Consider the following 25,036-nt stretch of genomic DNA (forward strand, 5'->3'; position numbering starts at 1 on the left):
AGGCCGCATGGGTTCAGTGCTCCCCTTGTGATGATGTGAATGTAAAAGTGCGTGAATATTTCTCTCTCTATATGTGCCCTGTGATTGACTGGCGACCAATTCGGGGTGCCACCTACCTTTTGCCCAATGTCAACAATAATACACGCCGCTCCCCATGACCCCGACAAGATAAGCAGTATAGAAAATGACCGGATGGATGGTGGTGTCTTTCCTTTTTTGTTGAATTATTTCTTCGATCTGTCCTTTATTTGATTGAGAAACTCACCTATTTGCCGTTTTTGTGCCCTCTCTGTCTATACGAGTGATGTCTAGAGCCACCCAGGACAATTAAATCCTCATCCAGTAGATGGCACAATTGGTACAATTGAGGTAAAAAGGTATTTTTAAGAAAAGTCAAATTGACCAGTGTATACACCTGATGCCATTTCTACCAAAGAAAAACAACTTAGTGTTCAACTAAACAAGACCAGTATGGACTTTTGGAACTAAATTGACAAAAGAGCATTATTATTTCAGTATATACTGTATACATATTGCGATATTTTTCAATGCGGCAAGTGGAAGAAGCTGAGGCTAGAGTGTGTGTGTGTGTGTGGGGGGGGGGGGGGGTAATAGCCCTGACAAACAAAAGTATTTTCACTCTTGGAAACAGCACTTCATACACTTGTCAAAGAGCGAGTGGATCAGTGTATGCGACGCATGCAGCGGACATATTGCCAAACACAAGTATTGGCCACCCCAACCCCACCCTGACCATTGCCATGCCATCAACTTCACCGATCAATCAAGAAACCAAGTTGTTCGTTATGCTCATCTGTGCGTCCAATCAAATTAAACACAGCTCTGCTTACCTTTTGGCTTCGACATACAGTCGTTGGCTTTCAGACAGCGTAGTTTGGCCGCGGCTTGAACGTATCGGATCTTCATCCAGGCAAGCTGTCGAGTAATTGGCAAAAGTGCTGGTTATTACATAAATTAGTTCCAGTTACATAACATAATGGCAACATAAACAACTGACTTGTTTGTATCGCCCCAGCAAAGTACTACGATGTTCCGTACGTTTTTTTTGGACGGCGTCTACTGAAAGTTCATTTCTGACAGTGACAACGCAGCACTTAGGTCTTGAACAGAGCTGATGATTTATTGGGAATAAAGGGTTGATAACTGTGGTAGTATCTTTATAAGTACTACTTAATTCACTAGTAATTACAAGGTACTTTACAATTTTGCATCCTCCAAAACCGATTCACCTCATGGGTACTTCTCGGCACGTGACTTGTAGAAATAAGGGTTATTCTTTGGAAAGGAGATGAGCAGTTACCTTGGAGATGAATAATTTGCCGTGTTGGGTACGTAAATGTTGTCTGTACCGTGAAAACTACAATATGACTTTCTTTGACCTAAGGGTACAATAGGAGTCCATTTTTGTACCTCACCAGGGTTGGGCACCCAAGTGTAGGCCAGGAACTCCTTAAAACCAGGCTACTAATCTTTTACATTATTTCAAGTCCTGGATATTTGGGGTATTTATGTGTATCTTTTTTTTTCACTTTAAATATTTTGGATATGCTATATATTACTATTTAAAATACTTTTTTTTTTTTTTTTACCTCATGTATGATTGACCTGGTGCTTCTGGTCAAAACTAATTCACCTGGTTGGAATGCTTGTGGGACTCTAGTGTAACTGTCTGTATCTTTTCAGGGAGGGGGGGGGCAGTAAAAGCATTGTCAGTCAAAATGTTAACGCTACAGAATATCTTGTACCAACGGTGCGGTGGGGACCCAAATGCAGGACCCCAAGACAAGGGCATGATGTTAGGCGTGGTTTTATTTCGGAAACAGGTCGATTCCAAAAAGGAGTCCAAAACAAGGCAGGGGTACAGATAGGCTATGGTAGGCAAGATCCAAAAGACGTAAAGCAAGGTCCGATGACTATGGGGCAAACTAATGATCATAACAGGACGGGATTAACCAAAGGCCACAGAATCGCTGTGACGAGGATAGCGCAACACTTCACTTACTCTCAGTGGTGGAGAATCCAACTGGGAGGGAACGCAACACACTGACACAAGGCAACAAACTGGCCAATGCCAATGACAAAAACTCCAACTAAATACTTGGTCTAATTACAGTGCCTAATGCGAACCAGCTGTGACAGGTGACTGGGGTCAGAGGTGACCTGGCCCCTCTTGGCTGTGGCCAAGCCTAGCCCATCACACAGAAGGAGTTTCTAAAAAGTAAGCTACTGTACCCCTAATCATGCAATACATTGTATGGATAGACTTCTGTCTTGAGATATGAGTAACAGTCCTTTTTTTTTTTACTAGCGAGCAAAATTTGAGATGTGAGATATATATAGAAGTATAAATGTATATAAAAAGCATGCATAAAAATGTATATAAAACTGCTGGAGACATAGTGGCAGTGAACACAACTTGGTTCACTTGAGAGCAAGCAGCAGTTTGGAAGACATTTTTTTAAAAGAAAGTCTTCAAATTGGTATTGTTATCCATGTTATAATCATTTCAACAATTAGTTTTTTTAGACATATGGTTTATCCATCGACAATATAGCAATACTCACAGCCATAGAATCTTTGCGTACAGCGAAAAAGACAAGTAAAGACATTTCCGGTAGTTGTGAAACTCTTCTTTATCTGTGTTTTGCATTAGTGTATTACGCTGCCTCCTGGTGGCCAAGTCACACACACCAGAAGGAGCTGCAATGAATTCATCACAATGCACATTAAAAAAAACTATATTGAGTTCTTTACATCCTATTTAAATTAGTGTATGTTATTACTGTTTTATAAAGTACAATATTTTAGTGACCATTTTGTAGGTTTCACTGGGTAAAGCTGAGTTGAGTGTTTCGAGTTTCCTCAGAGAACAAATAAAACTTGTATCTCAAGGCACCGTCGTTCTCTGGACTAATGTTGCTCTTTCCCTAGTTTTGAATTTAGAACCTCGAGTACTGACTCGGGTGCTGTAATGTAAACAAAACTCGATGACAGAATGGTGAAAACGTCTTTAGGGCAGAAAGCCCGCAGGGGTGGGGGTGGGGGGTTTGGGACCACTTGCAGAACATTACATTTCCTTCCTGAACTTTTGCCTCCCCCTCCGCCTCGGATTCACAGTGTGTCCTCTTGCCCTGACACTCCAAGGGGGGGGGGGGGGGGGGAGAATAAAAAAATAATAATAAATCCCTGTCCTTGTGAAAACCTTCCGGGATGTGAACAGGTGCACAGGCGGACAAGAGAGCAGCACATTTGTTCCGTGTGTAAATGTCAAATATGTTTAAACACGATCCAGGTAATTCTGTGGCGTTCTCTGCGGTCAGGTGAGGGCAAGGCGGCCCTTTCGGCTTCATTGTCCTTCAAACGGACTCAAATATCCGTTCTGCCCATCACAGGAGCACCCGACATTTCCTGCGGCAGAGCGGCTTATACCGGAGCATGGCACAGACCAACAGCGGCGGGCAGGGGACCAACGGGGTGGCGGACGAGTCTCCCAATATGATCGTCTACAGAAAGGTAGTTTCGCTGATGTTGTGTGCGCTTTTTGTGGCTTTTGCTGAATTTTACCTGACTGCAAACTGCGTGAAGGACATAGAACCAACTGGAATTTGGCATGGGACAAAACAGGATTACATGCAGGGTGTTACATTGTAACGCTCACTTGAAATTTGATTACACAGTTTAAGTAATTACATGTTCTAGAATTCAATAGGTAGAGACAATTTTTTATTTTTTCCAGTTAGTGTATTTTTATTAAATGTCCTCAAAAAGGACCGCTGCACACTGTAACCTTGGGAAAAATTCCTTTTACTAGCTACACTGGCATATATATATATATATATATATATATATACAGTGAATACTCTGTTCTTGAACGTCCTCGTTCTCAAACAAATTGGTTTCCGAACAAAAATTTCGAGACCTTTTTGCTTCTCTTTTCGAACGAAAATTGGAACTCGAACGCTCCGGACAAAACCCGGAAATAACATAACGTGCGCGGCCGGACCAGCTGACCCACGACGCGTTTTGTTATTGTGAATTCCAACGCTGCCAAATGTCACGAACCTCCGAAGCGGGGCTGGACCCAAATGCAGGACTCCAAGACGAGGATATGATGTTAGGCATAGTTTTATTCAAGCTGAAGTGGTACAGAAACACTTTGACGAGGATAGCTCAACACTACACTATTTTCAGTGGTGAAGATTCCTACTGTCAGCAAATGCAACTCACAACCTCAGGGCACAATGCACAACGCACAGGCAAATGCCAGTGACAAAAACTCCAACTCAAATACGCAGTCTAATTACAGTTCCAAGGTGAAACAGCCGTGAGCGGTGACAGGTGTCACAGCCCAGAGCAGTGGCTACGCCACTATTGGCCTTGGTCCAGCCTAGCTCATGACACCGAAAAAACGCGAAATAACAAAGTGCGCGGCATGACCAGCTGACCCACGACGCGCTTTGTTATTGTGTATAACGCATTCTCTCTACGCAGAGTTACGAGTTAATGTTTTTGGATGTTACTTTTTGTAAAAATAAAAAAAAATGTTTTGCCCCCCCTCATTATTATTGCTTGTTTAAAGTTATTCTACACTTTTGTTAATTAAAAAAAAAAAAAAGTTTACAAGGCCAGGTGCCAAGTCACTACAGACACGGCAATGCACTCCCGGGCTGGCCTACTCTACTATTAAAGCATACATTTTAAGCAAAACATAAATACATTTCTTAAATTATTTTACTATATAAAGTATTTTAACTATACGTGTATTTCTACTATGCAGTTTATTATCAGGAAAAGCTAAAAAAATGCTTTAAAAAGCCAATTTTTTAGGCTTGGAACTCATTACTTCTTTTCTCATTAATTGTAAAGGGAAATATCGATTCGGTTTTCAAACAAATCACTTCTTCAACCGCCTTCTGGAATGGAATGTGTTCAAGAACCAAGGTTGTACTGTATATGAATATATATGTGAACATTTTTACATATTGTTTAAATATGAGATGATGATGACCAACAGTGTGAGGAATTAGCCTCTGTTACTTAATTAGTTAGTTCCACAATGACTACTTATTTACTACAAGTAGCTCATTATAGTATTATTTTTAGTATCTTTGTCCATCTTTCTATGATAGTGACGTACAGTGACAGGCAGAACAATTAATTGATCGTCCACTAGAGTACAGAAGGTAAAATGAACCCGTGTATCCATTGTTGGCAGTCATACAACAGAATAATTCCTCATTCAGTCTTAATTAAAGAGACTCCAACTCCACACTAAATACATTTGTGAGCAATTTCAAAATCATTATTTCAGGAAATATTGAAAACATTTATTTGGTGGTGTGCGGCCAGCTTTATCTAATGCAAAAAAAAAAAAGTCTCCCTTGGTTCAATAAAGGTTGGGAAAAACGATTCAACTTTGAAATGATGTAAAAAAAATGGAATACCCTGTATATATAATGCATCTTCACCTTATCTTTTGTAGTACATTATTTATACAACAGCATGGAATATTGATGCATCGGATTCATATCCCCCTCCTTCTGCTGCAGATTTTAGTTTTTTTTTTTTTTCCAAATCATCCGTTTGGAAGCACACTCACCAGTGATTTTGAACACAATTCTCCTACTGTACATTGTTGCTAATTTTGGGGCAGTATTGAAACGTTAGCCCATGAAGCGTGTTGTATATTTTCCCCTCGCGCAGGCAGCGCATCGTACGTCAAAGCTTTATAGAGCGCGCGGGTGCGTCCGTGTAGCACCCCCGAACGTGCAGCGGCGTAGATAACGTTGCTACAACGCACTTTTATCTGCATTAATGGAGGAGAAAGGACACCGGCGGGATGTTGGAGCGTGATGGGCGTGTATTTCGGGAATGGCAAAAACAGGGAGGGGAAGGGAGATGGGGGGGGGCAGTGGAGTTCTGGGACACCTTAATCCAGCCCAGCTTCACACATCAAACAGATTAATTAACCCATTACGATCCGACGAAAGATTCACACGCCAGCTCCCGTCCGAGCCTTGCTCCAACCTTTGATTATGCTTATTGATTTTTTTTGCTTTTTAAAATATGTTCACGAGGATAAAGGCAAAAGGCAATAACATCCAATCCAATCCAATCCAATCCTCCGTTTTAAAGACGCAGTTGTACTATGCCGACAGAGCAAAAAAGATTTACAATGGAGCCTTTTTCCCCCCTGGAAGATAATGTATTTTTAAATCTTGCGGTAGAATTCTAATTTTAATACCTGTAATGTGACACAAAGATGTACGAGTGTGGACACTGCTCATTTGATTGCAATCTTTTTTTTTTCTTTTTTTTTTTCATTCTGCATTTAGATGAAACCATTTTTGGAAATTGCTTCCCTGCCAAGAGGAGAGGCTTCTTTTCCCCGGTGGCCCAGACTTTATTATCCGCGAAAAGATAACACACACGCACACACACAATGGTGGCTGATCCATTTTAGTTTCCTACTTCCTGGCGTGTAAAACCTTAAAGCTAAATTCACTTAGCCTAGATGGTACAGTTCCATAATGAAGTATGATCTACAGTATTACAGCACTTGATTTGTGATAACATGTATCGCTGCCCCGATGGGCCCTTGAATGCTTTACTTCACGTTCAGGTGCACCCATAAAGTGGACATTTTCTCATTTTACTCGTGCACGAGTCAGGCGCTGCATGTCGATTTTCGCCATTTTGTCCGCTTCACCCTTCAACGTTCCATCTGCTCCCGCACGGCGGGAAGAGGATGCGCTTAGCATGATATCATAGATCGACGGCCTTTTATGGCGCTGGTGTGCTAGGCAATATCGCTGCCATGTGGTGTGAGACCGGATTTGGTGGGCCGGTGTTGGTGTTCTGAATCATCCCTTTCAGGAAGTAATCAAAGAAAGGTGACAAGATCAGTATGGCCAATGAAGTAGATACATATGCAATATTTTTTTAAAAATTGCTTTCCATATACTGTATTTTCCGCGCTATAAGGCGCACATAAAAGCCTTTAATTTTCTCAAAAGTTGACGACTTTATAATCCAGTGCACCGTATATATGCATCAATAGTGTCTCTAATAAATGCATAACATAACTCCAGTCTCTACTGTAGCGTCTATTCTATGCTCCTTATAATGTGGTGCGCCTTATATATGAAAAAAAGTTTTGAAATAGGCCATCCATTGAAGGTGCGCCTTATAATGCGGTGTGCCTTATAGTGCGGAAAATACGGTACATAATCCTTTTCTTACTGTCGGTCAACATGAAATAATTGCATGTTTACTGGAGTCAAGGGATTCTCAAAGTGAGGTACGTGGCTAACCTCTAGCGGTATGAAGTACAGTGGTACAGTTCAGTTGCATTTAACTTTGAAGTGCAATAAATTTGCATTTCATTTTGAATAACTGTTTGAAATTTATTTAGGTGCAATTATGTCCGATACATTTTAATTGAATCATGTTCAGTTTATATCACGAATAGTGAAATTTTGTGAATAATTTGGTCATTTTAATTGCCATGAACAAGCAAATATGGAAATACATGAATATGTGGGAGATCGGCTAAAAAAAAAAAATGAATTATTGGTGTTAGACCCTCTCAACTAAAAAAAAAAATGAATTTGCGACTGGATAATCACAAATACGTGGGTGTCTACCGTTCTGTTTTTTTTTAAATTAACATTTGTTTTTTTTGATGGACACTTGGGCCCACTATGCTAACATATTTAAATATTGGTCATGATGGTTCTACTTCAAGAGAAGTATATTTTTAGGTGGTACTTGACTTAAAAAAGTTCGAGAACTACTGTTGTTGTCTGTTGGAAATGAATTACAATGTTGGTCAATGAATAGACCTATGCAAAGTTGATTATATTTATCATTATTATTATTACTATATATATTATAATATATAACAATATATATTTATTATATAATATTATACAATATATAATACATATTTTAATTAGAATTTGATTGTAATTAATTAATTAGTAGCATAATATAATATGTACTATTAATTTCTTAAACAGTTCGTAGGTGCCTTAATACCATATTTGTAACATGTATTCTTCCAAATACTCAAAATAGCCAATGATAATAAAAGATTATAAGCAATTATTTCAAGAAACTGAAACTATTTGGGCAGTTTTATTGACCCGTTACTTCAGAACCAATCCCGAGTCCGGCTTTTGCGACCATGGTAACGGAAGGGTAAAGTACACTAATTGTGTATCCGTGTTAAGTTTGTGGTGTGTGCAGCTGACACGTGGAGTGGACAAACGCCAGCGCCCCCCCCCCCCAACCCCCACCATGACAACTCTGCTTATCAGGAACTAACACCTATTGATCTGGTCATCAAAACTCAGCGCAGCTCTGCTTAATATTTTCTTTGCCGCGGCTTGCCAAATCGTGGCCGGAGAAACTCACGTGTGGGCGGTTATTATGTAAATGAGGGAAAATTCAGGCCGGCTTGCTCGCTGGCATATTTTCAGAAATGAAGGACATCTCAAAAAAGAAATTAACTGGCTATTTGATTTCATGTAGGATAGGTGGATGGGCACCCGAGAATGTTTTATACAAGCAATTTAAAAGTAGATTTCCCCAGAATACGTCCTCTTCAAAGTGATTTGTTCCATTTTTTTCGCAGGCAGCAATCCAACCAAAACTATTTTGTATTCAACACTTTAGAAATTAAAATACTTCTTATTACTCTCGGTTCCGTTCTATTTCCGGACACATCTAAAACTCGAGCTTATCGCATCATTAGTCCACTTTGAGCTCCTTTTGAATGTATTTCTTCAAAATGGGGTGTGGGGGGTAGGGGGTTCGGTCGGGCCGCTTTCACACACACAATCCGACTCGCTGCCTCTAATGAACTTTTGTGACGGCGCACACTTCCTGACCCAGATACGGGCGCACCACAAAAAGGGAGAGCGCCGTGACGGAAGTCAGGATGAAAACGCCGCTTTCTGGAGTGGCTTCGGGTCAAACTTTGAGGGGAAGGCTGCGGTCTTGGGGTCAGGCGGATGCCAAATGCTTTTTAGATGGGAGTCGAGGCGGTGACCCCGCTCTGACTGGGTCGCGCCCTCAGGAAAAACATAAAGTAAAGTAAAATAAAAATATTCTGAAGTGAAGAGAGGCACTTTTATCGGCGACGTCTCGTCTGCCTTCTTGTGCGTGAATGTCATAAACTCACAGTGTAAACACTGCGGCCAGTGTTGATATTAGCTCGCTGTCGTCTCCTCAATGGTTACCGTCGGGAGTTACGTAACGAGCCAACAGGGAGTTCTCTGGTTAAGGTAGTTAAATAGTCCTTCCACCAGGATCAGAGCCGTGTCCTCTCTCGCACTCGGCGCTACCTCGCTCCGCCGACCGTCCGCTGATCCACTCGTTCCAATAACCTCTAATGGAAATGGATGAACGAGTCGAGCTGTTGACCCGCTTTCCTTGCAGATCAGTTCTCCGGCGATGTCTATTTCCCTCAAAGACGAGAGCAAAACCGGGCACTTGTTACCGGAGGTGGCAAAAGTACTCACGCTGTACTTTGCGCTCAAGTGGACACAGACGCTTGCGTATAAAAAGCAACGCTGTAAAATTACAACAACTCATCCAAGTGACCCCGGACATTCCATCAGAATCAGCTTTCATGGCCAAGAGTGTAAAAAACACACGAGGAATTTTTCTCCGGCAGTCGGTGCTGCCCTGGTACGACATTCAGAACAAAGACAAGGAACGACATTGCAACAAGAACAAAGAGCAAGAGACGTTTGTTTATCTGAACTATTATAAGAGTCGTGCAAGATGTAAAATATTCTTCATTCAGTACAGGTAAGAGCTAAGTGTGTTAACATCGCACAATGTGTTTAAGCTTGTGCAGAGGGCCTTTACCTGTTTGCGGTACTCGGTTCTGAATGGACCAGCAGGATGTGAGTGAGTGTCCTAACATGGCACAAGGCAGAAAAATGTTAGGTCGCTGATCAAGAGTTTAATAACTTAATTTGCCAGAGGGAAAAAAACTGTTCCAATACCTGCTACTTTTGATTTTCATTGATCTGTAGCGCTTTCCAGATGGAAGGAGCCGGAAGAACTGGTGGACCAGGATCTGGAGGGTCCGAAAGGAGCCTGCCTGCTCTGGACCTAGTTTTGTATTGTGTGCAAGTCCTCGTTAGTAGGTAGCGTGGTGCTGACGATCCGTGCAGCGGTTTTGATTGTCCATTGCGATCGGAGTTTGTCCTATTTATGTGGCGGCCCCAAACCAGACAGTGATGGCGGTGCACAGTACTCATTGGATGTACCGCTGTACAGAACCGTCTCAGCAGCTCCTGTGACAGGCCGTGGTTCCTCAGAAGCCGCAAGAAGTACATCCTTTGCTGGGCTTTTTTGAGGATGGAGTTGATGTTAGTCTCCCAGTTCAGGTCCTCTGAGACTAATTCCCAAGAACTTGAAGGTCTCGACAGTTGACACAAGACAGTTGGACAGCGTCAGGGGCATGCTGTGGAGAAGGATGCCTCCTGAAGTCTACTAATGTCTCTTATTTAGAAAAGACGTCAACTCTTCAGGAAGCTGAAAAAAAAAATATAGATAAATGTAAAACTCCCACTGGCCCGTAGGGCATGTGTATGGCTGATCATGTGTGTGTGGCATAAATAATATGGCGATGCATGCGTGAACATGCCCCCCCCCCCCGTGTCGCGTTATGTAGGGCGAACGCTGCGTAGACATGGAGAGAGAGAGAGGGAGAGAGAGTGAGAAAGAGAGAGAGCGAGAGAGAGAGTGCTGAATTTTTAATGCAAGCCTAAAACACAAGTTCACAGCCACTCAGCATGAGGAGGGAACATCATCGCTCACCAGCCAGGCCCTTTTGTGTGCTTCGCGTGTACCACATAATACACTACACATCGTGTACAATATAAATCTTTTGGATACAGGATTACTCACCGGGGTCTTACGACTGTGCAGCACAGAGGCTGAAAGATATATAAAAGCAAAAACCTTTATGTCCTTGCCGCTTGCCGTTAGTATTTTAAGCAGTTTTCTCTCGGGATTTGGACCAGTTGTTGTAAAATCGGCCCAATTAACAAATTAGGGTGTGTTTTGCCGTCTTGTCTCATCAAACGTTGTACGTCAGTTCTCATCTGAACGCCGAGAATCGAGCATTCTCACATTGGTTTCACTGCAGGTGGCACGGTAGATCAGCTGTTAAAGCGTTGGCCTCACAGTTCTGAGGTCCCGGGTTCGATCCCGGACCCGCCTGTTTGGAGTTTACATGTTCTCCCCGTGCCTGCGTGGCTCCTCTCCAGGCACTCCGGTTTCCTCCCTCATCCCAAAAAACACGCAACATTAATTGGACACTCTAAATTGCCCCAAAGGTGTGATTCTGAGTGAGGCTGTTTGTCTCGGTGTGCCCTGCGATTGGGTAGCAACCAGTTCAGGGTGTACCCCGCCTCTTTCCCGGTGACAGCTGGGATAGGCTCCAGCACTCCCCGCGACCCTTGTGAGGATAAGCGACTAAGAAAATGGATGATGAATGGATGGCTTCACTGCACTCACAGCACATTCTATTCGAATGTTTTAAATTGCAGATTTAGATGTACAAGATTGCTTTTACATTTTATTACTTGCTGTTGTATTTGTCTTGCTTCTAGAACGACCCTTAGACATTAATAATACTGATGGATTAGAATTTTGAAGACAAACTCTTGGAAAACGCTCCATGTGTACTTGAGGCAGCCATGTTGGGTCAGGAAGGAAAGGAAATAACTCAGTGCTAACTTTGACCGATGAGTTATCCTCTCCTGATACCAAACTATGGCTTCAGATTAAAACTTCAATATTTTGATATACTGGAGGCTATATTGTGTGAAAATCATGGCGTCCCAAAAATGGGACGCTGCCCACCAATGGGTTACTACTCGTCTGCTCGAGTGAAGTGACAAAAAAAGAAAAGAGAGCCACGGTCGCCGGTGCACTTTTGGCGATTTGGTGAACGGAGCGAGCAGCCAAATCACAAAGAGAACATGAAAACACAAGCAAGGCGCATGGAGCTAGCCATGCTAACTGCCTTGTAAACGGGCCAGCTGAACTCACACGTGTAAAAATGTGTGTGACTGTGTAGATGTGAATGTTGGGTTAATTACACTTAATGAACCCACTTTAGCGCTTAACATTTTCTTTTGTTGTTGTGACATCTGGCTTGTCCCAAACATGACTTATTATTGTTTTATACATCTGCACAAAAAAAATAATAAAAAATAATCAACCTCTCACACCACTTCACTCCAAGTCCTTCCTTCATTTGTGTTTTTCGGCCCTTCAGGTTCCGTCAGTTTTTACAAGTATTGCGCGGCTCATTTCGCTCGTTTGCATTTCGGCTCATCAACAGCACCTCTCAAGATTGCAATTTTCGGAGGCAATCGCAATCACGCGTAGCAACGGAATAGGACATTATCCCGTGTAGTGTCGGGCTTGCCGAGCCACCGGTCCACTCATATTTACATCCCGGCTGCCGACGGGCACGCAGTAATTGTTCTCCCGGCAGTCACTTTGGTTGGCTTCCATTAATCCTCGACTGTACATATACCGTTTTCGTTCCATGCACCAGTGCGGGGGAAAGTGTACAGTTTTGCATTCTGGCGCTTACACGTCTGTCAATATGGATCGCTTTTGCCGTAACCAGTCCCCTGGTGGCACGCGAGCTTTGCAGAAAATAAGGTAAAAGGAGCGTACTAGTCTCCCCCCTTGAAGCACTTAAGGGCTGAAGCAGAGACACAGTCACATGTACAGCACGTAACCTTACATTAAATATAATTACAGTCATTTTTTTTTACGACCGTAGCACCGGCATGAATCACACACAGCTCCCTTCTAGCCGCCTCTTCTTACATGTTAGTTGCATCATCACCTAATGTTATTGGCCTTATTTGTGTCACATGAGAAAATATTGGTGTTCCATTTTTGTGGACCTCATATTCTCGGGGTGTATTCACACAATTTCCGTTCGGTCTGTGAATCTCCTCCGTGCATTTCTGGCTCGAATTGATTCCTTTCCACTTAATAAATCAATTCACTGTGCAGTGCATCAAAAAGGAAATACTAAAACTAATGACGTTTGGGATAAAAAGTAAACGGTTGACAAACGGAGTCAAAGCTTTGGTAATTTTAATTGCAAATGGGGGAATTGGTATCAAATAAGATGTGATCAAAATGAATCAATCACAGGGGGAAAAATGTAAAATATGTATATTGTACATATATTCAAGATTAGATACAGAGCAAATGTAATTTTTGATTTTAATATTACATTTATTAATGTGGTTCTTTGGCAGCGCAGTAAAATGTGGTTGGCATGTCCACCTCACAGTTCTGAACTTTGACCTCCCTGTTTGGAATTGCTGGCTCCAGTTCACCTTCGACATTAATGAGAGAAAGCCCAATGCGAGATGTATTTTCATTATGTATTTTGGACTGTATGTCCGGTATGGTATGTTTTAATATTTTAGCCAGATGTGGAAAATTATTAGATCTAGATATTGTTAACAGCGAGGAAGAAAAAAACTGAGCCTCAGTATCCCGGCAGAATTAAGGGTAGGTATCATTTTACGCATACACCTTCTGGTGAGTATTGACTAATAACAAATCTACAGGATATTTTATGAAAAGAAATTAAGTAGAGCGACAGAACGGAGGAGCAACACGAGAGCACAAATGGTGATGAAACGAAGAAGGGCTTGCAGTCAAATCACATCCCATCTCATCAGTGACGCCCGCCTTAAGTGATTGTCGACGGGCGCGCGCCTCTTCCTGCTAGTGTCTGTATTATTACATTATTTATTAGACGCCACTTTACCAGACGCTCATAAGCGCAGTCCCCTGAAGTCAGCGTGTCGTCTTAATGGCTGGATCGGAGCCCTCGCGATGCTTTAGGTCACGTGACACCTCTTCGCGATGAATACATTACACATTACTAATATGTAGGCCTTCAGAATATTTTGAATAATCGCTATCACCACATACATATACAGTATATTAGGTACCGAGTCCACGGTATAAACCAAAATTAGCTTTTGCTAAATGGTTAGCATTCGTGATTAGCATTAGCGCGCTAGTAATTAGCCTTTTCTGCCACTCACCTCACTCACGGCATTATATAAACATTACATAACGCAAAGTGTCTTAAAAAAAAAAAGACAGACAGCAGCTCCTCTGTTGTCTTTGACAAAAGTTTACAAGCAGCCCAACCCTGCATCCATCCGCAAAAAACGTCCGCGTGAAACATGGGTTCCGGTGGCGCAATTATGAGCGCAATGCTGCTGTTCACACTTTGGTAAGGTGTTGTCGCTGCACAGCGAGAGCTGCAGTTTCTGCTCCCCCCGGCGAAAACCCAGTAATGAACCAAGGAATAAACAGAATTAACAAGCAAGGCAAAGGTATTAGCGCAAGCTATTGATCTGCCCGTTTCGTAGGCCGTCAGCGACGTAAGATCATTTCGCGGGTACAAGACTTTGCCTCGTGCCTGCATTACTGCAACACGGCTGTATGACGGATACCGTACGAGGCTTTATTGAATGCATAAATTCCGGGGCCTCGCTCCTTCGACAGGAAGTCTCGCCCTTCAACCACGTCTGTATAGCTACTCCATACTCCTTATGACATCTTATCGATATCGCTTCCTAATTATGCTCAGTCGGTGACGAGTCATACAAGTGGCTTTTTGCTCACGAGTGAGATTGACGGGCTTTTTCCCAGCCCCTTTCTCCTTCACGTTGTAATCAGAAGATTTGGAAACAGAAAGAAGGACGGGTGGGGGGTGAGGTGGTTGGAGGTGGGCTGATCTATAATTACAAGATTACAGAGAAATCTTTTGTACATCTTCTCCGCGTGTCGGAAAACACGCATGTTGCCGCAGCTGAAACTGCAAATTATGGAAACGCGTGTCGTCGTGGCCCGCTCGGACGATTGGCCCACGACTTTGTGCGTTTCCGACTAATCCATCGTGTCCATATTTGCCGTGGTCAATACCTAAATGCCAATTAGAGGGGCTCGTGTGCTACAGTCAATAGCGGCGCCGTCCTGCTATCTCAACACGAGATAATCCATCGGACCGTCAATGTAGCGAAATGTTGTTTACAGCACTTTAACTGCAAAGTCTCGAACGACTAAGCGAGGAAAATAATTGCCCAGCATGTTAAGATGTAATCAAATGAGTGGGTTACAGTAATTCATGTTTGAAAAATCCACAGTCAAATTAGGGTAGAACTAAGATAACTGCTATTAATATTGAGATGGAAAAACAAAAAGCTTAAAGGTGACACACGGGAAATTGCCTTTAATAGTTTGCACCATAGGCGGCACGGTGGGATCAGCTGGTAAAGCGTTCTGAGGACTTAGGTTCGATCCCGGCTCCGCCTGTGTGGATTTTGGATCTTCTCCCCGTGCCTGCGTGGGTTTTCTCCGGGCACTCCGGTTTCCTCCCACATTCCAAAAACATGCAACATTAATTTGTCACTCTAAATCGCCCCTAGGTGTGATTGTCTCTATGTGCCCTAAAACTGTCTGGCAACCAATTCAGGGTATACCCCGCCTCCTGCCCGTTGACAGCTGGGAAAAGCTCCAGCACTCCCCGCGACCCTTGTGAGGATAAGTGGTAAAAGAAAATGGATGGATAAGGGATAATAACTCCTCCTATTATACAGTTTCTCCGGCCATGATATGATCAGCTAGGCTGAGCGAAGTTCCACAGCTACTTTCAAGTGAAGACCCGAGTCCTGAGTTAAACTCTAGTATCGGAACCCCCCCACCCCACCCCATCCCACCGACGTATGGGACGTCTCTGCTATCATCTTGAAACGTCTGCAATTGGTTGATCAATGTTTTGTCTTGACAGAACAAAAAAAGACATTGGATCAGTACCTGGCGTTGTCAGATACTCGGAGGTGCGCCTGGGTTAACGACATTGGACGTGATTAAAGGAGGTATCGAACCATCCTTGGAAGAGAGTACTATTGATCGGCCCACTCAAATCTGCAAGAAAGCACATCTGCAAAAAAGAAAAGAAAAGCAGAAAACAATGACTATTTCCCATCATGTTAATTTATTCCTTGAAGTTTCTTTCTGGGCCACACTGCGAAAACTGTGATGAAATAAAAGTTTTTTTTTTTTTTTTTTGCTTCTTAACAGGATAAAAACCGGCGGCTTGGGTATCAGTACCAAGCAATAAATCCCATTTCCCCACCTGTGAATATAAACGATCACATACGATTGATTAAGTGGATTTTCTTAGTGAAAATATGTTTCTAATCGGAATGTTCGACTTTGAGCTGGCCTGTGAAGACAGCGAAGATAAGGGGGCTCTGTCATATTCTATCTCCCCCCCCCCGCCTCCATCTGTGTATGTCTGCCACAGCTGGAGCCTTTAGTCCTGTCTGTTTGGATTATATAAGGGTCGAAGGGAGCCTGAGCATTAAGATAGCGGCTGACTCGGGCCTCGCCTTTGTCTGGACATTTAATTCCAGCTCAACATTTAGGGAATGATTACAGGGCGAAACCTTTGTCGGGAGCTGTGAATGGAAAAAGCCTGCGTCCTTTGTGATGATCTGAACAAGGGCGAAGACCCTAAAGTGGGCACGAAGAGGGGACAGGAAACACTTTTGGACGTATCGCTTGGTCTTTGTGACCTTGCGTTTCTTGAAAAAGGGCTATCCTTTACGCACTCCATTGCCATCGTTTAGTCTCTATTTCTAACCTTCGTTTTCTTCTTTTCCTTTCGGCTTGTCCCGTTGGGGGTCACCACAGCGTGTCATCTTTTTCCATCTAAGCCCATCTCGTACATCCTCCTCTGTAACACCCACTGTCCTCATGTCCTCCCTCACAATTTCCATCAACCTTCTCTTTGGTCTTCCTCTCGCTCTTTTGCCTGGCAGCTCCATCCTCAGCACCCTTCTACCAATATACTCACTCTCTCACCTCTGAATATGTCCAAAACATCGAAGTCTGCTCTCCCTAACCTTGTCTCCAAACCATCCAACTTTGGGTGTCCTGTTGTTTCTTCAGTGCCACCGTCTCTAATCTGTACATCATGGCTGGCTTCACCACTGTTTTATAAACGTTGCCCTTCATTCTCGCGGAGACTCTTCTGTCACATAGAACACCAGACACCTTCCACCAACTGTTCCACCCCGCTTGGACCTGTTTCTTCCCTCCCTACCACACTCACCATTGCTCTGTATTGTTGACCCCAAGTATTTGAAGTTATCCACCCTCGCTATCTCATCTCCCTGGAGCTTCACTCTTCCTCCTACGCCCCTCTCATTCACACACATATATTCTGTTTTACTTCGGCTAATCTTCATTCCTCTCCTTTCCAGTGCGTGCCTCCATCTTACCAATTGTTCATCCACCTGCACCCTGCTTTCACTGCAGATCACAATATCATCTACGAACATCATAGTCCAAGGGGATTCCAGTCTAACCTCATGTCAGCCTATCCATTACTACTGCAAACAGGAAGGGGCACAGGGCGGATCCCTGATGCAGTCCCACCTCCGCCTTAAATTCTTCTGACACACCACCGGCACATCTCACCGCTGTTCTCCTGCCATCATACATGTCCTGTACTATTCTTACATATTTCTCCGCCACACCCGACTTGCGCATGCAGTACCACAGTTCCTCTCTTGGTACTCTGTCATAGGCTTTCTCTAGGTCTACAAAGACACAGTGTAGCTCCTTCTGAGGTTCTTTGTACTTTTCCACAAGCATCCTCAAGGCAAATAATGCATCTGTGGTGGTGTCTCTACTTCTAACCTATTTTTTAAAAACTTTGACATTTCCCGTTTTTCAACTTTAAATGAGCCAAAATATATTTAACATCAGTAAAATCTCATAGCGCCCGAAAAAAGCGAGACAAAAAAATTTGTGTTACAGTAAAACGGCGTATGTTCACGGTTCGGTGTTTCTGAATTTGCATATTTGGAATTTTTTTTTTATTCAGAGGTGGGGTGGGTTGGGGAGGTTGCCTAAATCACTGTTTTCTGCTCAAAACCTTCTGGGGACACCTGAGAAACTATTTGAGGTGAGTTGTGAAGTTCCATTTCCACAAAAGTAGTCCCTTGCTGCCATCTTACGGTGTTTATAAATAATTACAAACACTTTGGGGGGAGGGCAGGCAACAACTGTGAATTTTCTTAAAATTATGAAATGTGTGGGTGAACTGAACGCAAGCCAATGACTGAAGGAAACTAAGGATGGACACTGACAAGAAAATGAGGCACACCTGGACGAGGACACGTGGTGGCGAAAACCTCGCGAGTAGATGACGTGAAAAACAGACACAGGAAAACAAAATAACCAAACAAAACGAAGTCAAATCAAAATAAAGGCAACCAAAAAAAAAAAAATCTGACATTTGTAGTCAAGCAATATACATTTTTAATTAATTTCCCCGCATTTCACTTACTTGACATGCCACTGTTATGTAGTAATTACTGTATACTTTGAAATAACATCGTGGAAATTATTAAGACTGGCTCATAAAAAAGAAAATAGCTCGTCTGGCATTGCCACGACAACCCCAGATCACTTTTTGTCTTCTTCATTGCACAAGAGGTGCTTCCCCATGACAATGCGGATGCTCATAATCCCCTGAGCATCTGACACTTCCAAGCTGGGAAGAACTATGCCGTGCTGGGACGGAGAATAGAGATTTATAATACCACGATTTCTCGTGGATAGCACGCATTCAAGAAAGAATATCAAGAAATGATGGTACATCTTTTGTGAATTCAGTCCTGGAACTTAGCTGCAGAGCAGTATTTACAAAAGTAGGCATTATATAGTGACTGTCTGCTTCTGAGTGGCAAAACAAACGTCCTTTGCATTCATGCGATGAAAGTATTCAGGCAAGGAACAACAGCGTCACCGGCGCGAGCACTTCTCCTCTGCGACTGCGCCTCTATGTACTTTTCCACACCGCGCCACTTCTTTGCCAGAGCCCAAATCGTATTTGCAGCCTTCAAAAGTCAACAGCAATCACAAATCTTGTCATCGACTCGCAGAGTTTCGTGCGTCGCCTCCGCTTCGCTGCAGTTTATTTTGCCAGCCGGGGATCAAGGATGTGGTTTTCTTCCTTCTTGTGATTCTCTCCTAACTTTGGCCCGCTCCCCGCGTCCTCGGCTTTTATTTTATCGACATTCCTTTCCCCTTTCTGCTCCCTTCCGTGACCTCCCCGACGCTCCCTTTTGTCCAACCTTCACATCTTTGATGCTGCCCAAGCACCTGCGCTGTAAAACCAACTTTGTCTGCTCGCTTCACCTGCGTGGAGTAGATATGTGCCTCTCGCTTTGGTGCCATCTATGCTGACAACACCCCCCCCCCCCCCCACCACCACCACCACCAGCCGCTAACCCCCGCCGGATCCATCCTCCTCTCACATCCTTCTCGTCTCTCTTTGAAGTCGTCAGAGCCCGATTCGGAGCACGGTGCCACTCCAGTCGGCTTTTATCCTCACAAAGAGATGACGGGTGGGGGTGAGAGCAATTTATTCAAACCCCGCTGCAGTACAGTCATCCCTTCTTATTGTGTGAAATGATTCAATTGTGACTCATAGCTTTATTGGGGACTCGAGCTAAACAGAAACAACAACACGGGATGAATTTGATCTTTTTTTTTTTTTTTTTTAAACCTCCCTTCTGATGAAAATCTGTAGAGGCTAGTTTATCGGAAGATTAGCCGAAAATGAAATTAAATGTCGATCGCAAGTGATTACGTGTGTGGTTTAAGTCACAGTTATTTGAATGTGAACCGGAATGATAGCCAATAAGGAAGTGACCTGAATCTTTTGCTCTTAACTGACACAAATAGAGAAACAATCGACCTTTCCCATGGCGATCTTAAGCTCCGCCCCCTGAGCCATGTCCCACAAGCTTCAAAAACGCCGATTGAACAGAACATGTTTGAAGTCGATTCTCACGTATTCCAGACAATATTGGGGTATGTTTTTTGCCAAATGCGTCAGACTTGCCCAAGAGAGTTTGACAGAGAGATCTGAACTTATTCACGCAAGGATATGTACACGGAATTAAGATTTTGGACGGAGCAGAACTTCAATGTCAGAGTTACAGCGAAATTTTGGCGATCGATGCAAAAAAGTTTGACGCCTTACAAACTTCATATTGGAATCGTACTGCGCATGTAAAGCAGGGTGGGTACTTTTTACTTGGAAAGATCACGATTAATATCATTGTAGTCTTTATAAGTGAGCCGGTGTATTCATTTGATTTGGCTCGTAATGGAACCCAGTGCTCCGTCTTAAAAGTCTGATTTGATACAAATAGGCAAATAGATATTTCTCTTGCATGACATGGCGCATTTGCATATCCCTAACCCGAGTCTTCGGCACAAAACATTACACCTTTCATTAAGTTGTTCTCCTGCAATGTATAAAACACTGGTAATAATTCAATCAAACTCAGAGAAGATACTTCTCCCTCACCTACCGTCGAACATGCAGCCTTGTGTTTGTTGATATTTTTTACACCGAGTTGTACGTGGGGTCTTCCGCAAGCCTTAATCCATCGTAGACACTTCGTCAACTGTGTTTTAGGCTTTGGAAAATGAATCAAGTGGGCCAGTTGTAACCTAGCAGGATATCTTTCATCAGAATTGCACGTTCCCCAAGCGCATCTGAGGACCATTTTCTTCGTAAAATTAACTTTTCCAAGCGCACGCTACTGACAACTAGCATTGCTTGTGGGACAATACGGCGAGAGGGGCGTGTCAAGCCAGGGGTTAAGACAATGCGGCTATCTGATTGGCTATTATTGTACGAGTGATTGACAGGTCGGAAAGCTCCATTGGTTGCGTTGTATATTAATATAATGTGTCTTGCAGGTCAGTCATTAGCCTTGTTCCGCCTCTTCTACTACTACTACTTTTTTCTTTTACCCTCAGTCTTGCAATTACCACTATATTCTGAGGAGGAAACTTCCAGTTGTTGATGGAGACACAGATATGTGTGTTATGTATATGTTGGTCTTCTCGAGTACAGCACACACCCAATAAGACCAATAAGAACGTATGCTACATTTTTTCCTCTCTCACATATGTAAAAACATGAATAAATTCGTAGAAACAGCAGTTCAGAGAATAGTTGTTAACAACCCTGACAAATTTTTGAATGTACTTTATAGGGTCTTTTAGGCATTAAAAATCAGTGTGTAATACATAGCAGTTTCTGCAAGCTGACAGAATATTATGGACCTCACCATGGAAGACAATTGGGTGTAGAAGCAAGGAGAGTCCAGCGGTGATGGTCTAGGATCCCAATTCTGACACCAAGATCTAACAAAGATTAAAGAGGTTAAGGTTTCATTTGGATCCCTCCGCACGTAAAAGACCAAAAATAGAAACTACTCATAAAACATCCATAACGTGGTACCCAAAAGTGTGACGATATACTGCACATACGTGCCCGTGAAGCCCTCTTCTTGGCCGTCGGTGACCTTTCCGCACGCTGCCTCGTTCACGCTGCATAACAACAACAACAAAAAAAAACAGTTGAGACAATGAATTTCATGAGGAAAGCGCTACCCGGTGTCCCATCAGGTATTCTGTTTTACCATTCCAGTTGAGAAACTTCTTTTGGCAAACACTGTGGGAGCGGATTTGCATAAAGCTGGGCCCGTTTCAAGTCATCATCAGAGGCGCACAAACACTCACAGCTTGCAGGTTAAAAGTAGATGAGCAGCTTCCACCCGACACCCGGCTGAGACTCGCTGCGTTGCGCTGTTAGCTCAGCTTAGCGAGCGCACCAAACCGGATCTCGAGTCCACATGCTGCTGCTTTTCTTTCGTTCTCTTTCTGTCTTACTTTTTTTTAAATGAGGCTTTCTAATCATGATGAATCGCTTGGTGATCTTCATTTGTAACTAATGTCTACCCTATTGTGGGCAAGTCCATATTTGAGTAAAGGGTAAAACATACTTGGTAGTCAGTATTTGCATCGATTCTTTGATCGTATTCATTTACATATTAAGATCACGACTCATGTTGAGTCATATTTGCATGCATTCCTTTTTGGAATACGCAGTTGACTGTGTTTCCTTTTTAAAAGAGCATCACAGCACAAGTATTTTTTTATTGTTTATTTCGACTCGTACGCAAAAATAAAATGCACCTCTATTATTTTGCATCTCTTCAGATGGATGAGTGCGGAAGGCATCTCCTAATTCACCCTTGGTGCAGTTCTCCTGGATATGAACGTTGACAGAATTATCGGAGTTTTTGTTCTCAGTGTGCTGGAGGGGAAAAAAAAAATCTTATCTGAGTTTGCACAAACAAAAGGCAAGGTCAAGGTTACAATATTTTGGGTTGGAATAAATTCGCGAGGTCCACTGTCTGCAATGCAGTCTGCATCAGAGCCTCATGTGTGGGTGCGTATAAAGCGAGACAGTCTGGATATTTATCGCTGATTCCAGCTCGACAAGGCTGACGGCAAAGACCTGCCGTTGATTAAAAATTCTGGGGCCGTTTGCTTGAAATATGATGGAAAGGCAGACAAATAAGAGTTTGTTTCACTATGCGTGGAGTGCGAGAGGTGCTGCCCTGGATCTCACCTCTGGTGCAATGCAGCTGTAAAATATCCACCTTGGCGTGCAGGAATCAGTTACACCTCAATCATTTAACAACATTCGTCAATAAAAAAATAGCAGATGAATAATATGGAAGATTTCAGTGCTAGTGCAAGTGGTCAATGCTAGTGTGCGCGGTTGTGTAGATGATCACTGCTTTAACACATAATTGTTGTATTGCGCATGCTTGCTGTAAATGTACAACGTTGGCACAATCACGCATGGTTATTGCAGTTATTGGTCATTGTAGCAACAAGGTGAATTGTGCTTGAGGAGTAACCTTGTGCAATTCAAACAGTCTCAAGGTCAGCACGAGCAGGATTCCGTAGTCTTGGTGTTATTGCACCTATTGAGAAAGCCTGAGTTCATGTTATTGGTTACATGGTTGTTGGTAGTAATTGTGGTTCTTGGGCGTGATTATCTCCTTTGGTTGCCGATGGTGACTCTTGTTTCTCTTAATGTATGCAGTGTTCCTCTGCATTATTATAATTCATAAAATCCTTAAGCTGTTTGCCCGCCCCCCGAAAAAAACTGTCCTCCATTATTTGTAAAACTTCCCAACAGGGGGTTTTGTGCTCAGGTTCTGTCAAATGAGAAGCTTTGGTGCCCTCTTGTGGCATTTTGGTGCCAAAGGAACTATGTTGAGGTGAAGAGCTTCATTAAATAATACTTCCTTCCATCCATTTTCTTTGCCGCTTATACTCACAAAGGTCACAGGGAACGTCTAGTATCCCAGCTGTCAACGGGCAGGAGGAGGCGGGGTACACCCTGAATTGGTCGCCGGCCAATCGCTGGGCACATGGAGACAAACAGCCGCACTCACAATCACACCTAGGGGCAATTTAGAGTCTCCAAATAATGTTGCATGTTTTTGGGATGTGGGAGGAAACCGGAGCGCCCAGAGGAAATCCACACAGGCACGGGGAGAACATGCAAACTCCACACAAGCGGGTCCAGGATCCAACCCGGGACCTGAGAACTGTGAGGCCAACACTTTCCAGCTGATCCACCATGCCGCCCTGAATCATACCAATACTACTCCTAATAATAATGAATTACACGCATATAGTGCTTGTCCGGCTATAGCTGTGTAGACTGTTTGTTATTGGCCAGTATTGTGTTGCCGTTCATTGTTAGTGATCATATTTTCCATTTTTTCTGAGTCCTGTTAGTCTGCATTAGTCAGTCTAATTATTTGTGCTATTGAAGCAGTTTCAGAAACATTTAACCAAGATATCGTGCATCCATGAATGCCTTTCTTTTCAATGCTACCACCCATCCACATTGCAGCAAACATGCCCCACACAATAACTGTATAAAAAAAGGAAAAACGACTGCATTCATTTCTCCTGTCAACCTTTAAAGGGCTCGCACAGCGCCATGGTAGAACCACTCCAGAAGTGACTGACGCTGTGAGGTGTCCATCATCATTGCTCCGTAGTACAAATGTCAAAGTGGCGACGCGTCCTCATAAGTGTTTGTGTACGCCCTCGCCGACACTTCTCCTCTCCTTGTTGGGTCTCTGCAGACAAGAAAAGGCAGAATGTCAGTCTGCCAGCATCCAGCTGCTTCTTTCTTATTGCTATTCAGGACACTCGCAGCCGTCTGTTGCACGTGCCAAGGAGGAATGTGGGAAATGAAGGATGGAGAGGAAGGAGGAGTTGGGGAGTAAGACCCCCCCAACCCACCTTTTTATATCTAAAAATAGAGCACATCACTTCTTTTCTATTCCCAACACACCTCCGTTTCCATACTCGCTCCCTTCCCTTCTCTGTTTTCCTCTCGCTCGTTTCCTTGTTATGCTCGACTCTGCTCGGTCGGGGTAAATTTACTCCCCGGTGGCCAATGAGGAGACTCTTCAAATGCACAGCCAGACACTTTGGACACTGCTAACAGGCTTGCCGCGATGACGGATTAACTCTAGTGCGTGCGTGAATTGAGTTAACCGCCATCATCACAGTCAGCACACTTTAACGAAAGAAAATGTTCACGTCTCCTGCATGTCTATCTACTGTATCGGTCACTTTACTTATGCCATAGGTAAGATGGAGTTTAGCGCATTTTTGGGGGGCAAGAGAAGTAAGGTACACCCTGAACTCCTCGCCGGACTCCTCGTCAGACAATCACAGGACTAATTATTGTATGGACAACCATCCCTGGCAGCACGGTGGATCCGCTGGTAAAGCGTTGGCCTCACAGTCCTGAGGAGCCCGGTTCGATCCCGGCCCCGCCTGTGTGGAGTTTGCATGTTCTCCCCGTGCCTGTGTGGTTTTTCTCTGGGCACTCCGGTTTCCTCCCACATCCCAAAAACATGCAACATTAATTGGAGACTCTAAATTGCCCCTAGGTGTTATTGTGATTGTGGCTGTTTGTCTGAGTGTGCCCTGCGACTGGCCGGCA

The 25,036-nt window shown here is 43.4% G+C and overlaps 1 protein-coding gene and 1 long non-coding RNA gene across 6 annotated transcripts in view; one reads left to right on the forward strand and one right to left on the reverse strand.

Annotated features, from left to right (window-relative positions):
* rgs7a (regulator of G protein signaling 7a) overlaps positions 1-25,036 on the forward strand; it is a 71,410-nt gene that overhangs the window by 733 nt on the left and 45,641 nt on the right. For 2 of the 3 annotated variants that reach the window (XM_061836326.1, XM_061836328.1), the window contains exon 2: positions 3,414-3,534. In XM_061836326.1, the coding sequence (XP_061692310.1) occupies positions 3,457-3,534 (78 nt within the window). In that variant the 5' untranslated portion in view covers positions 3,414-3,456. Of the gene's footprint in view, positions 1-2,134; positions 2,240-3,413; positions 3,535-25,036 lie in introns of all 3 variants that reach the window. The other variant, XM_061836327.1, reaches the window with a different exon arrangement.
* Positions 853-24,139, reverse strand: LOC133509405 (uncharacterized). Of its 3 annotated transcripts, none has more exons than XR_009797327.1 (7): positions 23,994-24,139; positions 21,475-21,534; positions 21,273-21,348; positions 15,922-16,048; positions 10,041-10,504; positions 9,901-9,951; positions 853-936 (listed from the first exon to the last, which is right to left on the reverse strand). It is a non-coding gene; the product is annotated as an uncharacterized LOC133509405 (long non-coding RNA). The 3 variants fall into 3 exon arrangements; XR_009797326.1 differs by having other exon boundaries at positions 10,041-10,575; XR_009797328.1 differs by having other exon boundaries at positions 10,041-10,575; positions 21,446-21,534.

This window comes from Syngnathoides biaculeatus, chromosome 12 (genome assembly GCF_019802595.1).
Source record: "Syngnathoides biaculeatus isolate LvHL_M chromosome 12, ASM1980259v1, whole genome shotgun sequence".
In the NCBI taxonomy this organism is placed as follows: domain Eukaryota; kingdom Metazoa; phylum Chordata; class Actinopteri; order Syngnathiformes; family Syngnathidae; genus Syngnathoides; species Syngnathoides biaculeatus.